The 13,770-nt window shown below is 65.3% G+C and overlaps 1 protein-coding gene across 4 annotated transcripts in view; it reads right to left on the bottom strand.

Annotated features, from left to right (window-relative positions):
* Positions 1–7,130: 7,130 nt before the first annotated feature.
* RAPGEF1 (Rap guanine nucleotide exchange factor 1) overlaps positions 7,131–13,770 on the bottom strand; it is a 142,588-nt gene continuing 135,948 nt past the window's right edge. Inside the window, exons 18-26 of one of the 4 annotated variants that reach the window (XM_062207333.1) lie at positions 13,036–13,128; positions 12,142–12,327; positions 11,410–11,494; positions 11,244–11,338; positions 10,032–10,110; positions 9,844–9,945; positions 8,790–8,887; positions 8,088–8,216; positions 7,131–7,708 (exon numbers count right to left, since the gene is read on the bottom strand). In XM_062207333.1, the coding sequence (XP_062063317.1) occupies positions 7,558–7,708; positions 8,088–8,216; positions 8,790–8,887; positions 9,844–9,945; positions 10,032–10,110; positions 11,244–11,338; positions 11,410–11,494; positions 12,142–12,327; positions 13,036–13,128 (1,018 nt within the window). In that variant the 3' untranslated portion in view covers positions 7,131–7,557. The remainder of the gene's footprint in view (positions 7,709–8,087; positions 8,217–8,789; positions 8,888–9,843; positions 9,946–10,031; positions 10,111–11,243; positions 11,339–11,409; positions 11,495–12,141; positions 12,328–13,035; positions 13,129–13,770) is intronic. The other 3 variants (XM_062207331.1, XM_062207330.1, XM_062207332.1) reach the window with 3 other exon arrangements.

Genomic DNA, 13,770 nt, shown 5'->3' with positions numbered 1-13,770 from the left:
TTTAGGTCTTTTAAAACATTTGCCTGATGTATTTTCATTTATTTATTTATTTGAAAGGCGGAGTTCCAGAGAGGCAGAGGCACAGAGTGAGAGAGACAGAGAGAGGGAGGAAGGGAGCTCTGGTTCCGTGAGATCTGCTGGTTCACCCCCCAGATGGCCACAATGGCTGGAGCTGTGCTGATCCGAAGCCAGGAGCTTTTTGTGGGTCTCCCACATGGATGCAGGGCCCAAGCACTTGGGCCATCTTCCACTGCTTTCCCAGGCCACAGCAGAGAGCTGGATGGGAAGCGGAGCAGCCGGGTCCCGAGCTGGTTCCCTGTAAGGTGCCGGCCCCGTTTGTTTAAGTGAGCCTGCCTGGACACTGGGTTGTATGATGTTCCGCTGCCCGCTGAGAAAATGGCCGAGCTTATTCTGTTACCGGGTGACTTGGGTTGGCCTTCACGTCCTGTCCCAGAGGAGGCCAGCGATGGTGACCTCACCTGGCCTGTTGCAGGCTCTTCCGGCGTTTGCACCTGTGTCGGGTGGGCGTAGCTTGTTGTCTCTCCTGGCGGTGTCTCTGGATCCCTGCCTCGTCTCGTCCCAACACCTAAGGAATGTTTCTCAGCTTCTTCCATTTTTTCTTTTTAAAAATCTTTACTTCCTTATTTGAAAGTTATAGAGAGGGAAGAGATGGGGGGATTGAGAGAGAGAGGAGAGAGGGAGAGAGGGAGAGGGAGAGGGAGAGAGGGAGAGGGAGAGGGAGAGAGAGACGGGGGGATTTTCCATCTGCTGCTTCACTTCCCCAAATGGCCACAGCAGCCAGCACTGGGCCAGGCTGAAGCCAGGAGCTGGAAACTCCATCCAGGTCTCCCACGCCCTTGGGCCATCTCCTGCTGCTTTCCCAGGCGCATTAGCAGGGAGCTGGATTGGAAGTGGAGCAGCCGGGACTCGAACCCAGCACCTCAGTGTGGGACGCCAGTGTCACAAGTGGCGACTTAACCCACTGCACCCCACGTTGCCCTTCCTCCTCTTTGTGTGATTTGTCCATTTCTCCTTGTTCTGCCCGCTTGTGCGGTGGGTATTTGGAGGTCGTGTAATCCATTAGGTGTGTACAGGCTCAGCCATTGTGGGATCGCGTGCCTGCCCTTTGGGATGCCGGCTGTTCTGGCCTGGAGGTCCGGCTTGCCTTCCTGGTGGGAGCACAGCAGGCCAGTGCGTTTTATGGGGCCTGTATTTGCAGCGCACATTTTTAATAAGATTCATTTATTGAAAGGCAGAGTTAGAAGAGGGAGAGACGCCTCCGTCTGCTGATTCACTCCCCAGATGGCTACAGTGAAGCCAGGAGCTTCTTCCCGTCTCCCACGCGGGTGCAGGGGCCCGAGTGCTGTGTCATCCTCCACTGCTTTGCCAGGCCGCAGCAGAGATCGGAAGTGGAGCAGCCGGGACTCGAACCGGCACCCCTGTGGGTTGCCGGCCCTGCAGGTGGCGGCTTTACCCATAATGCCACAGCGCCGGCCGCGCCCTTTAGTACCTTTTAACTGTCTGAATAGCTGTGGATTTTGAGACCCACGCAGTGCAGGTGTTGTGTGGCGTGGCCGTCTGTAGTTCCCCAGAGGGCTTGGTCCCCACGCTGCTTGGCTGTGTGGCTGCGCCCGGGCCTGAGCCCCCGTCGGTGCCTGTGGCCGTGGCTTCCCCGCCCAGCATGGCAGGTGGCTGACACCTCTCCCTGTGCCTCACCGTCCGCCACGTCCTTGGCACTTTTGTCTTCCTGGACAATTTCAGAAGCCACACAAGAGTCTGTCGCCTCCACCGGCCCCTCCCTGGCGGGGCCTTGGCTAGGTCAGTGCCCTCACCGCCACCCCTCGTGGCCACCTCCCTGGGCACGGCTGCGCCTCAGGTTCATGGGTCTCACGGGACCCAGACTTCATTCTGGACAGACACGCTTGGGCGGCTGTGGCTCCTTCCATCCGTCGGGCTGCGAGTATCCTGCCTCCTCGGGGCCCCAGCGTCGTTTCTGCCCCGTGGAAGATGTCGCGTCTTCTGGAAGCTTTCCTGGCCGCTGACTCTGGCACCTTAGTTTTTGGAGCTTCCCCGTGGTGCGCTCAGGTTCGTGTCTCCGTGAGCCCGTGGGCTGGGGTGGGAGAACGGCCTGCTGGAGTGGTTGAGAGTGGCCAGCAGGGGGCGCCTGGTGTCCACGGCTGCAGGGCCACAGCAGGGTGGTCCCTGGGGGCCGGCCGCCGGGTGTGTCCGAATCCGCGGTCGGTTGTCCAGCAGCCCTGTGGGAGAGCCAGCCGTGCCCCGGCTGCGCCCCGTTCTGGGAGGCCCCCGCGTCTCTGCTGTCGCACCGGCTGAGCACGACCCGAGGAGCGATGAGGCGACAACTGCACTGATTTGGGAAAACCGTTTCCAAACGGCTGTGCTGAGGTCTGATGCGCATTCATGAGGCGCCCGTTCTGCGCGTGCGGTCCCGTGACTCGCAGTAAATGCACAGAGCTGCGCACACCTCGGCGGGCTCCAGCACCCCCCAAGCTGCATCCCGGGCACCTGCAAGGCTGCCTCCCGTCCTGCAGGTTTTCACGGACATTTCGTCTGTGGAATCATGGGCTGCGGGGCCTTTTTGCCCCTGGCGTTTTATTTTTTAAAAGATTGCTTCATTTATTTGAAAGGCAGTTACAGAGAGAGAGGCAGAGAGGGAGGTCTTCCATCCACTGGTTCACTCCCCAAGCGGCCACAACAGCCAGGGCTGGGCCAGGCCAAAGCCAGGAGCCAGGAGCTCCATCCAGGTCTCCCACGTGGGCGGCGGGGGTCCAAGCACTTGGGCGCATTAGCAGGGAGCCGGAAGGGAAGCCACGCGTCCGCAGGGTGCCACGGGCGGTGGCGTGGCCTGCTGGCCCCACGGTCAGCCCCTGCCACATCCCCTTTTTGCCACAAGTGCTGCTCTGCCTCATGTCTCCGCTGGAGGGAGCCCCTGCCCTGGTCTCCCCCGTGGCTCCAGGTTGGGGGTGCTCCAGGCAGGCCCGGTGTGCCCAGCAGAGGCCGCCTCCGGCTTCTTCAACATCGTAGGAGAAACCGCCACGCGCATTAAGTTAAACTGGGGATTTGATGTTAGGAGAGGCTGTTTTGGAACAAACTGGAATTTGTAGGTTTTCTGGCAGCGTGAAGAAAGGACTGTGGCTGGCCACGCACCTGCTCCTGTGTACAGGCGCTTTAAGGTGGTCTCGGCATTTTCCCTACGAAGGCCTCACACGTCCATGCACTGGGCATGAGCTCCGTGGGGACCCTTAAGAGCCGCAGGCTCTAGTTGCTTGCTGGTTGTGCGGAGGGCTCTCTGGTCTCCTGTCCATTGCCCCACGAGCCACCTTGTGGGACGTGCGTTCTAGAGGGCTCTTGTGCCTCTCTTAGTGTCGGCTGGGAGCTCCGGCACAGCCGGTGTGGCGGCGCCAGGCAATGCTGGGCACGCCCTGGTTTCCCACCAAACGTGGCGCTGAGTGTCCCAGCACTAGGTCCCCTCCCCGCGCAGGGTAGGACAGGGGTCTTTGTCACATTAAGGAGGTTTCTGTCTAGTTGGCAATTTTTAAAAATAAATGAATTTAAAGGCAGAGACAGAGAGCTTCCATCTGCTGGCTCCCTCCCCCACATGCCTGCACTAACCAGGGCTGGGCCAGGCCTAAGCCAGGGGCCTGGCTCTTAATCCAGTCCCAGGTGCGTGGTGGGGACTCACGTACTTCAGCCCTCACCTGCTGCCTCCTGGGTGTGTGTGAGCAGGAAGTGGGAATCCGAGGTGGAGCTGGGACTTGGACCCAGGCACTCCCATGTGGGAGGCAGCGCCCCAAGCGGCGTCCTAATCGGCCTTATGAATGGGTGTTGCATTATTTTTTTAAGATTTATTTATTTATTTGAGTCATAGTTACACACAGAGAGATGGAGAGCTAGAGCGAGAGAGAGAGAGAGAGAGAGAGAGAGAGAGAGAGAGGTCTTCCATCCACTGGTTCACTCCCCAGATGGCTGCAACAGCCGGAGCTGTGCCGATCTGAAGCCAGGAGCCAGGAGCTTCTTCCGGGTCTCCCACGAGGGTGCAGAGGCCCAAGGACTTTGGCCATCTTCTACTGCTTTCCCAGGCCATAGCAGAGAGCTGGACTGGAAGTGGAGCAGCTGGGACTCGAACTGGCGCCCATATGGGATGCCGGCACTGCAGGCTTTACCTGCTACGCCACAGCGCCGGCCCCGGGTGTTGCATTTTTAACAAAGGCTGTTCAGTGATCTTCCGGGTGATTACATGGCTTCTTCAGTTGGTTATAATGTGGGGGCATCGAGGGCAGGCCAGGCCATGAAAGCAGTAAAGTCCACGCTCAGTGGCCTAACCAGCCCAAGCATAAGCCAGGGAGCAGGCCCCGCACCTGCTCCCCCCGGTTGGAATCCCAGCATCTCAGCAGGGAGCGGGCAGGTGGCACAATGGCTCTGAAGTGTCCGGCCTGGGTGGCACATGTGGCTTTGCCCTGGGATCTCAGGCAAGGGCCTGGGGAGGGTCGCCCTGTGTGCCCTGGGAGGAGAGGCCACGAGCTGTGTGTGGTCTGGCAGGTGGGGCGAGTGGTGGCCGTTCCCTTCACGAGGTGACCCTGCTCTGCCTGACCTGTGTACGTGGCAGGTGCGGGGGTGCCAAGGTACCTTCAGAACTCTCGCTTCTGCCCTCCAAGTGCCCTGGCCTGCAGTCACCCTGAACTGGCCGAGTCTGGCCCGGGCAGCCACACAGTGGGTTGGGAGTCGCTGTCCCGTCTCCTTGGCCCATCTGGACTGGGTGGCAGGACTGGCCCTGACTTCCCTGACGTCATGCACACCACTCCCTGTTCGTGGCGTAGCCGTGCCATTCCCTGGGGCGGTTTCCCACCCCGAGGGGTGCAGCTGTGTAGACCCGGCTGTGAGTGTTAACGCGCAAGCGCTGATAACTCACTTCCAGCCAGCAAAGCCGAAGAACCCACCCAAGGCCGTGCACCTGGTTTGGCAGCCGCAGGTCCGGCAGGAGCCCTGGGTGCTACGTCAGGTGCCCCAGTGAGCGAGTGACCAGGAGCAGGCTGGCCAAGTGAGTGCTGGACCCCGCCTCCACTGGGGAGGCCCGGCCTCGAGCCCAGACCCCTTGGTGCTGCTGTCCCTCAGTGCGGCATGGCCAAGCACGCAGATCCCCAGGCCCTGGGCGGAGACCTGGAGCTCAGGACTGTGGCCTCAGGGGACCCCGGGCCCTCCAGGGCGGCTGCAGCCCGAGGTGCACACCTGGCCCGTCACTCGGTCACAGGTGGGGGTAGGGGGACTCGGGGTGGACTGCTTTCTCTCTGGCCTTATGGTGGTCACTGATCAAACTGGAAGACGGCAGGTGAAGGGGACAGAAAGCGGAGGTCAGCCACCCCCGGGAAACGGCCGGGGGTGATGGGGGCTCACTGAGCGGGGCCCTCTCAGGTCGGCAGGCCCAGCCCAGGCCACTGGTCCCCCCTTCACGGGGTGTATTGAGGCTGCCACCTGCAGTGGGGTGAGTGGGGTGTCCCCATCTCCCCAAGTTCCTGTACCATCAGGAGCAGGGAGGGGTGGATGCCAGAGGATTCTGTCCCAACCCCCCCATGCCCAGAATGGGGCTCCCAGGGGACCTGGCCTGTGGGGTGGCCCTGGGAGGACGGTGGGTACCCCTGGCCTTGTGTGCAGAGTGGCCGCGGCCCACCTCTGGACAGAGGCGTCCGGAGGGGGTGGGGGCCTGCAGACGCCGCAGGTGCAGGACAGAACTCCGGGCCCCTGGAGTGCCCTTCCCAGCCGACCCCAGGGCAGCGGTGCCCACTTGAACGTCTAGTGCACAGGACCAGGGAGGGAAGATCAGGAGAGCACCTGCTGGCAGGGCCCAGGTCGGCCAGAGGCCCCCCCCCCCCCCCAGCAGCGCAGGGCCCGGGTTGGCCAGAGCCCCTCCCCCCAGCAGAGCAGGGCCCGGGTTGGCCAGAGCCCCCCTCCCCCCAGCAGAGCAGGGCCCGCTGACAGCACACGGGCGGCTTTTGTCAGTGTATTTCCTCTCATATAAAAGTTACAGGTCTGAAGTCGCAGGAGGCCGCCCAGACGTGAGCTGGGGTTTATATTACAACGTAACACTGGGGAGACGCGGCCGGCCCTGGCCCTCCCCCGGCCCTGGCCCTCCCCTGGCCCTCTCACACCGCAGCACAGTGCACCTGCTCCTGTCTGTCCCCGGCCCGCGACGTGGACAGGTCCCCGGCAGGCGGGAGGCAGCAAGGCTGCCGGCCAATAAGTTAAAGCCCACGCCGGCCTCGCCGCGCCTGCCCGGCTCCTCTGCGCGGACCACTACGGGCTCCCGGGAATCCCAGCAGCACTCGCGGAGCTGGCTGAGGCTGGCGCCAGCACGCAGTGGCTGAAATGAAAGGACTTTAGAGGGCGCAAACGAAAACCCAACCCCACACACAACTGCTAACAAGCCAGCGACTCCACACGCACACGCTTTAAATAATAAAGTGACAGGTGCCGGCCGGGGCCGGCAGGGGGCGCCTCGCGGCCACCCACGGGTCTCCTGCCCTCTATGTACAGGACGAACAGAACGCCACGGGGGACGGCCCCACGCCCTTCCGGAAAGGAGCAGCTCAAACAGCCAGCAAGGACTCAAAGGACGCGGCCTTGGGACATCTGGGCTGACAGCCGCGGCCCGCTGCTCACAGGGCGGGCGGAGGAAGCACAGTCTGACACGGGGGCCGCGCTGCGGGTCCCACGCGAGCCCGCGGGCCGAGCCCGGATTGTCGCCCTCAGCAGCACGGGCTGGAAGACGCCTGCTCTGGGGGAGTGAGCCAGCCTCGGCAGCCTGGCCTGTCCCTGGCTCGTGTGCGGGTCCCCGTCCTCCCAGGAAGCACTGGCAGCACTGCACAGGCCTGATGCGCTGCAGGAGCCCGCGGGCCGGGCCGGCCACGGCGGGCGAGGGGAGAGGCTGGAAGGGCGGGAGACGGTGTTTAAGGCACAGAGCAAGCGTGGAGCAGCTGCTGGCCTCGCCCAGGGCAGAAAGCGCCCCTGCCCCGCCCCGCCCGCCCCAGGTGAGCAGGCGCCCTAGGAGCTCAGTGGGACTCCCAGCCAGAGGACACAGGCTGCCCGGGGCGGGGACGCCGAGGCAGCAGGCCTGCGGTCCCCAGTGCCACAGGGAGCCCGGGATGCGGGGCCGGCTGCAGGCTGCCCTGACTCTGCCCGTCCTAACCTCCGGAGCAGCGGTGTGCGGCCCGCCCTGAGCTCCCCGGGCCTTCCTCACTTGCCACTTGGGGACCCCTGGGCTTGGGGGGGGGGGAATGGGCCGTTCCCGGTCTGTGGACACCGACTCAGCGCTGCTCCCAGGCCACGGGGCAGAGGGCGGGAGGGCAAGGGGGGAAGAAGTGAAAGCAAAAAAAAAACAACCAAGTCAGGGGCCCACGCTCCCATGTCAGCACCGCACCCGCCTGCTGGCTCCGCCCCGGGGAGGCAGGAAGCTCCGGCCCCGCCCGGCCGAGGTCTGGCCAGGCCTGTGGCTCTGGGCCTGCAGGTGCGAGGTCCTCTGGGCTCTGCTGGCTCCCGGTGCCTGCCCTAGGTCTTCTCCTCCCGGTCTGTCTTCCTCCGCGTGAGGTTCCTGGGTTTAATTTTCAGAGAGAGTTCCCATAGGGCCTCCTCGGCCAGGTGATCACTGAAGTCGTTGAAGAAATTTATGATGTCGTCATTTCTCCGGATGTCGTAATGCCTGGGGGGGTGGAGAGGGGTCAGGTCAGTGGGGGGGGCATCCTGGTATCCCTCCCGGCACCCCGCCGTGCCCCGTGTCCCTCCCGGCACCCCACCACAGAGGGCGCTGGCTCAGTGTGGCCCCGGCGGCACAGGGAGCAGGCCCCCAAGCTGGGCTCGCTCCACCTGCCCTCTGTGGGGTCAGCCTGCCCGCCCGGCCCGCCCTGGGTGGCCCCTGCCGCTGGGAGCCCGGCACGCACGCCTGCCCTCTGTGGGGTCAGCCTGCCCGCCCTGGGTGGCCCCTGCGCTGGGAGCCCGGCACGCACGCCTGCCCTCTGTGGGGTCAGCCTGCCCGCCCGGCCCGCCCTGGGTGGCCCCTGCGCTGGGAGCCCGGCACGCACGCCTGCTGGAAGCGCCGCATGCTGTCCAGGATGTTGAACTGCTGCCAGCGCTTGGAGAAGTTGACCTTGCCGTCGATGTGGTCTGGGTTCCCCAGGTGGACGAAGGTCAGGTCCTGCAGAATCAGCCCCCTGTGAGGGCGAGGGAGGAACCGGGCATGCTGGGAGGGCGGCTCCACTGCCCGCCAGGCAGCGCCCAAACCCAGGGGGGCCCAGAGAGCAGCTCGGACGCGGGCTGTCTGCTCCCCCAGCACTCGGGGTCTGGGACCACTTGTCGGGCTCCCTGGAAGCCGCTCTGGCGAGGTAACCCGCACCCCGCCCCGTGCAGGCCCACGAGGGACAGTGACCGTGGAGGGTGGAGGGCCAGAAGAGGAGAGAGAGGGCGTGTGAGTGCCGAGTGGGGCAGAAGGCCGGCAGGTGGGTGAGGGGGGACCACACACTCAGCCCCAGGCCACCGCTGGTCCCTGCTCCCTCCCGACGCCGCCGGCACGTCAGAGGCCCTCAACCCCGCAACCATCCGCTCAGCAAGGACTCCCTAGTCCACCAAGCGCGTCTGCTCCTCCCGCCGTGCTCTCAGGGGCTTCCAGGGCGCGGCCAGGCCTGGCGCCGTGCAGGGCGTCTTCGATGGAGCCCTACTCTCCTGTGCCAGCTGTGCTGCAAGGCGCAAGGTTCGCTGAGGGCTTCCTGGAGGAGGCTGCTACTCACAGGTAGGGGATGCAGGGGGGCTCCACCTCCGAGAGGGCGGCCCGGTAGGCTCGGAAGGAGGACGAGCTGTCGATCAACGTGCAGTACTCAGCCAGGCCCTGGGAGGACAGGGTGTGTTAGCGAGGGTGGGACCCACGACCGGCCAGCGCCACGCCGGACCTGGGCCCTCCCCTGGCCGGAGGGGCCGGGTCCCTTCTCACGGAGCAGCCCTGGAGCCCTGGTGCTGGGGACCTCAGGGTCCTGGCCGAGCCGCTGGCACACTCGCTCCTGTTCCTGTTGGAGCTGAAGGGGCTTCCGGAACGCTTGCTGACCACGCCTCCCCAGCTCAGAGCCCGCCCTCCCTCCTCCCGCACACACGGAGGGGCAGCGGGGGCCCTGCCTGGCTGCCACCGCAGGCCGAGCTGCTTCTGGCTTGCTGCAGATACCACGCGGGCAACGGCTCGGTATGCCGTTCCCCTTCCTGCTTCTTCCCCTGCTAGGTGCCTCTCCCTGAAACGCCAGCTCCTCCAGGAAGCCTTCCCTGCCTCCCCAGGGCCTCCAGGGTCCGTGCAGCCCCCGTGTGACTTCCCCTTGGGTGTGCCGCCAGCCCAGCCTCCCTGAGGACCAGGGTCCGGCTCCTCCGCAGCCACAGGCCCTCACGGTCCAGGCCTGAGCCCTTCGCCAGCGATGTGAACACCTCGGCCTGTGTCCAGCTACCCGAGGGGCCCCACTCCTGCCTGCTCCAGGGCTGCCCAGGCCTCTGCACCCTGTGGAAGGAACTCCGTCCCCAGGAAGCTCCTGGCTGTCCTGGGGCAGGTGTAACACACTCAGGGGGCCTCCCTCCCCCTAGCATCCTGCCTTCTGCCGTCGGCACCTGCTCTGCAGACCCTACCCCACAAGGCCCAGGGCAGCGCCGGGGAGGCTGGGACCCCGGCATGCGCTGGTGGTACCAGGCGGCAGGTGCCGTGACATGCCCCCCCCCCATCCAGCCACGAAGCCTCCGAGGACAGGGACCGAAGACAGGCGGGGACAGCAGCTGCGCTGGCACACACCAGGCCCGCTTGCGCCCACCCACCTCGGACGTCTGCTTCTGCCACTCCAGCCTGCGGATGGGTGCCGAGTCCAGCGCGGAGAGGATGGCCAGGTAGGAGTTGAAGTTGTTCAGCTTCCGCAGGTGCTGCGGGGAGGGGGGTGGGGGGGTGAGGGCGGGCACAGGGCAGGCCTGGGCCCATGGGCTCCTGCAGGAGGGCTCGGCCACGGTACCTTCATGATCTTGATGAACTTCAGGAGCAGCCGCTCCCTGTCCTGGGCCTTCTCCTGCAGCATGATGATCGACCGCACCCTGCGGGGGGGGGGGGGGGGGCGGCCATGGCTGAGCCCGGCAGTTCCTGCAGGCACCGGGTCGCCCTGGGCACACACAGGAGCTCCAGTGTCCCGGACATCCACTGGCTGGGCTCAGCGCCCCCAGGGACCCCACTGTGCACCTGGTGGTGTGGGGGGACCCCGGCGGAGCCTCTCCTGCCAAGTGCCGCCCCCGAGCCCCACTGGGGCTGGGAAGTTCTTCAGGACGACTCGCTGGCACGAGGGTTCACGAGGGAACGAACCCTCAGGATCTTAGCAGCAGCCAAAGACAAAACCAAAACCAGTCTCGCTGAGCCACGCGTGCTGGGGGACGCATGCCGGCCTCGGCTTCCCATGGTCTCACAGGGCCACCACAGGGCTACGTGGCGGAAGTGCCAGGCTGTGCTGCCTCTCGTGCCGTGGAAGATGGCACCGTGCGCAGTGTATCTGAGGACCATGGTTCCGAAGGAGCCCAGCCAGGCCCTGCGAGGTGCGCCCTGAGCCTCCTGCGCTCAACACGGGGCAGGCACTGCAGGCGGGCGTGCGGCCCCCATGCCCCTTTCCTCAGCCCCAGAAAACACCACGGCTCTGGGCCAAACCCCGAGCTGAGCGTGGGGTTGCTACTGTGGCGCACACTTTGCGGACAGGGGGGACACCGGTCCTGTTTGTCCCCAATAAGCAGTCCTCGCGGCATCTGCGCCAGGGGGTGTGGGCCGGGCAGCAGGAGGCTGCACCGCCACTCAGAGGCTGTGGCCGGTCGGAGTGCTCACAGCCCGCTGGGTTTCCTCTTGCTTTCGGAGGGAAAAGCCCAGTAGGAGTGCAGTCTCACCAGGCCACAGTATGAGCCTCAGCCCTGCTGGCCCAGCCCCAAGCAGTGCAGGGCTGAGGGACTGGTAATGACCAGCCCGGGGTGCAAACTTGGTCCCCACACCTCCATGGCAGACATTACTAATGGATCCCAGCACTCTTCCCGCTGAGCCCCTGGTGCCCTCCAGTTCTGCAGGGCCCCACCTGGCCCCGCTGGCTTGTGGGCTCACTGTTAACACCCAGGGATCCCCACAGGAGCTCGGAGGAACGACAGGCAACAGACCCACGTCGTGCCAAGGACAAGAGACGCTGCCCCGCGGCCCCTACCAGTAGGACATGTTGTTGAAGTGCTCCGTGAACTGCGTCAGGTTGGGGCTCTTCTCCTCGTTCTGCTCTTTGGCCCAGAGCAAGACCTCAGGAATCTGTAGGAGGGAGGGGTCAGGCAGGGCCGGAGCTCTGGCCTTCCCGCCCCGCCCTGGCCCCAGAGCCAAACCTCTATTTTGTAGAAGAGCTCGGCGTCCAGCAGCGTGAGCTGCTCGGCTATTTCATGGCTGTGGAAGTCGTGCAGTGTCCCTGGCCTGGAAGACAGCGGCACGGGAAGAACGGTCAGGGGCAGGACTTGGGCCGCGCGGCCGAGCAGGAGCCGCGCTGCAGCTGGGGAGCCGAGAGCAGGCGCAGCGGGCAGGTCAGCGCCAGGGCTGCCCGGGTCCCCCAGCCAGTTTCTCCTGGGACAACGTCGTCTGCCTCTCTCTCCCACATCTGTGGGGTGCGTCCTGCAGCTTCCAGGACCAGGGGACAGGGCTTTGCTTGTGAGCTCACGGACGGTCCAGGCGCCCAAGGGCAGAGACACACTCGGGACACAGCCTGACCCTAACTCTAGGCGGCCGGTGCTACGCGACTGGAGGCCGAACTGATCCAGTCCCAAGTTACCTAGAGCTCGAGCTGCTGCGGACCTCGGCCGGCCCCAGGTCACCGTCGTTGAGCAGGCCCTAGGAACGCTCAGGACGGTACAGGGCAGCCATGTTGGTGCCAGGACGCCCGTCCAGAGCTGGCTTCCCCGCCCTGCTGGGCCCCCCCGCCCTGCCGCCCCAGCTGCTGCTAACAAAGACGTGCATTGCATGAATGACGCCCAGCCCGGCCCACGGCCTGAGCCCAGGATACCTGGGCAGCGCCGGGACGGGAGGCTGTGGGGCTGTGGGCAAGCACACGGAGGCGGGCTCCTCACCTGGCCGCGACGCCCCTGGCTGCCAGGGGCTGGTCGGAGTTGGCACACCTGAGCAGCTTCTTCTGGTCCACCTTGTCCAGAATGTTCTTCCGGAGCACTCGGGCCAGGCTGAGCTCCCCACTGCACACCAGGCGGAAGACCAGCTCCATGAGGAGCTTCAGGATCTCCTCTGTCAGCTCCACCAGGCTAGGGGCCCAAGGGCACAGGGTGAAAGGCAGCAGCCGGGGCCCGGCCAGGGGCCAGCACACAGCCGGGAACCTCGGAGGGACGGAGCCCGAGGACAAGGGCCCATCCCCGGCAGCGCCAGGTGCAGTGCAGAGACCCCACAAGGCCTGTCCTGGGGGAGCGCCCGCTCTGGCCAGCAATGGGACAGCAGGACTTCCTGGCCGCTCGGACGGAATGCCCACTGGGCGCCCTGGCTTCCTCACCGAGCCACCCATGGGGGTCGTTCCCCTGCTGTCCAGCCACTGCCCGAGGCCTTCTCCCCTGCGGCAGCTCAACACGGGAAGGCAGGGACCAATTTCCACCCCCAGGAGAGGGACCAGTGCTTGTTAAGTGAGTGACAGCCCTGAAGAGGTGGCGAGGCCGCCTTCCCCACCTCCCTGGCCTCCGCCTCTGCTGGGGCTGAGAGGGGCCCACTGTGGACCGGTCCCAAGATGCCTGCGGGAGGGAGGCCCCAGGAGAGACCCCACGAGGAACCCCAGGGCCTGGGCCAGGGCTACTGCAGCCCGGCACGTGGGGGTCATGTCCCTCTCCCAAAGGGCGACAGCAAGTCCCAGCCAGAGGGGGCAGCGCTGTGGGCGTGTACGCGCCCAGCAGGAGAGCCTGCACCACCCACCGAGTTCTGCACCTTTGCCACACTGCTCCCCGCCGGACCCCGGGCACAGCACTCACCAGAGCTCATCCACCACTCGCACCAGCACGAAGAACGTATTCTTGCTCACGCGCTTCTTGAATGTGTCGGCGAAGGGAGAGAACTTCTCGTATGTGGAGCACAGGTTAAAGAAGCCATGTACACAGCGGGAGGGGTGCGTGGCGTGAGTGGGAGGGCTGGCCCTGAGTCCTCACCCGCTCTGGGGCCCTGGACCGGAGTGCCCTCTGGAAGGGATGACCCGCGTATGTGCAGCAAGGCAGAGCTGGAGCCGGAGTTGGGTCCAGGCCTGTCTAGCCCCAACCACCGACCTCTCTGTCACATGCCCAGGCTGGCCTGCTGGGCTCGGCCCCAGGTGCCCAGCAAGGCACTGACACACTGAGAGCTGCCTTCCTCAGCCTTGGGGGAGGACAGCAGCCTCACACCAAAGCCCCTCAAACCCGCAGGTCCCTGGACGGTGGGTGAGCCACGAGGCGTCCCTCCAGCCTTCTCGCGAGTCTCCATCTCTGGGCTCTGCACCCAGCGGTGGCTTGGATGCTGTCCGCGAGTTCTCGCCAATGCAACACTAGGCTGGGTTCTGCCTTCCCGAGCAGCCTATGCCGCCTCTGCGCCTGGCCCCATGGCAGGCAGCACCCCTAGTCACCGCTGGCGCGCAGGTCTGCCCTGGAGGCCGCCGACTACCCAGGGCCCTCCCTGACTCCGCCCTGTCTGCTCTCCAGTGCCAGAGGCCGTGGCACCCAGGATGGACAGGCCACCTG

This window comes from Lepus europaeus, chromosome 12 (assembly GCF_033115175.1).
Source record: "Lepus europaeus isolate LE1 chromosome 12, mLepTim1.pri, whole genome shotgun sequence".
Classification (NCBI taxonomy): Eukaryota; Metazoa; Chordata; class Mammalia; order Lagomorpha; family Leporidae; genus Lepus; species Lepus europaeus.
The sequence above is the reverse complement of the archived record's forward strand: the minus strand, read 5'-3'. Positions and strand labels throughout refer to the sequence as shown.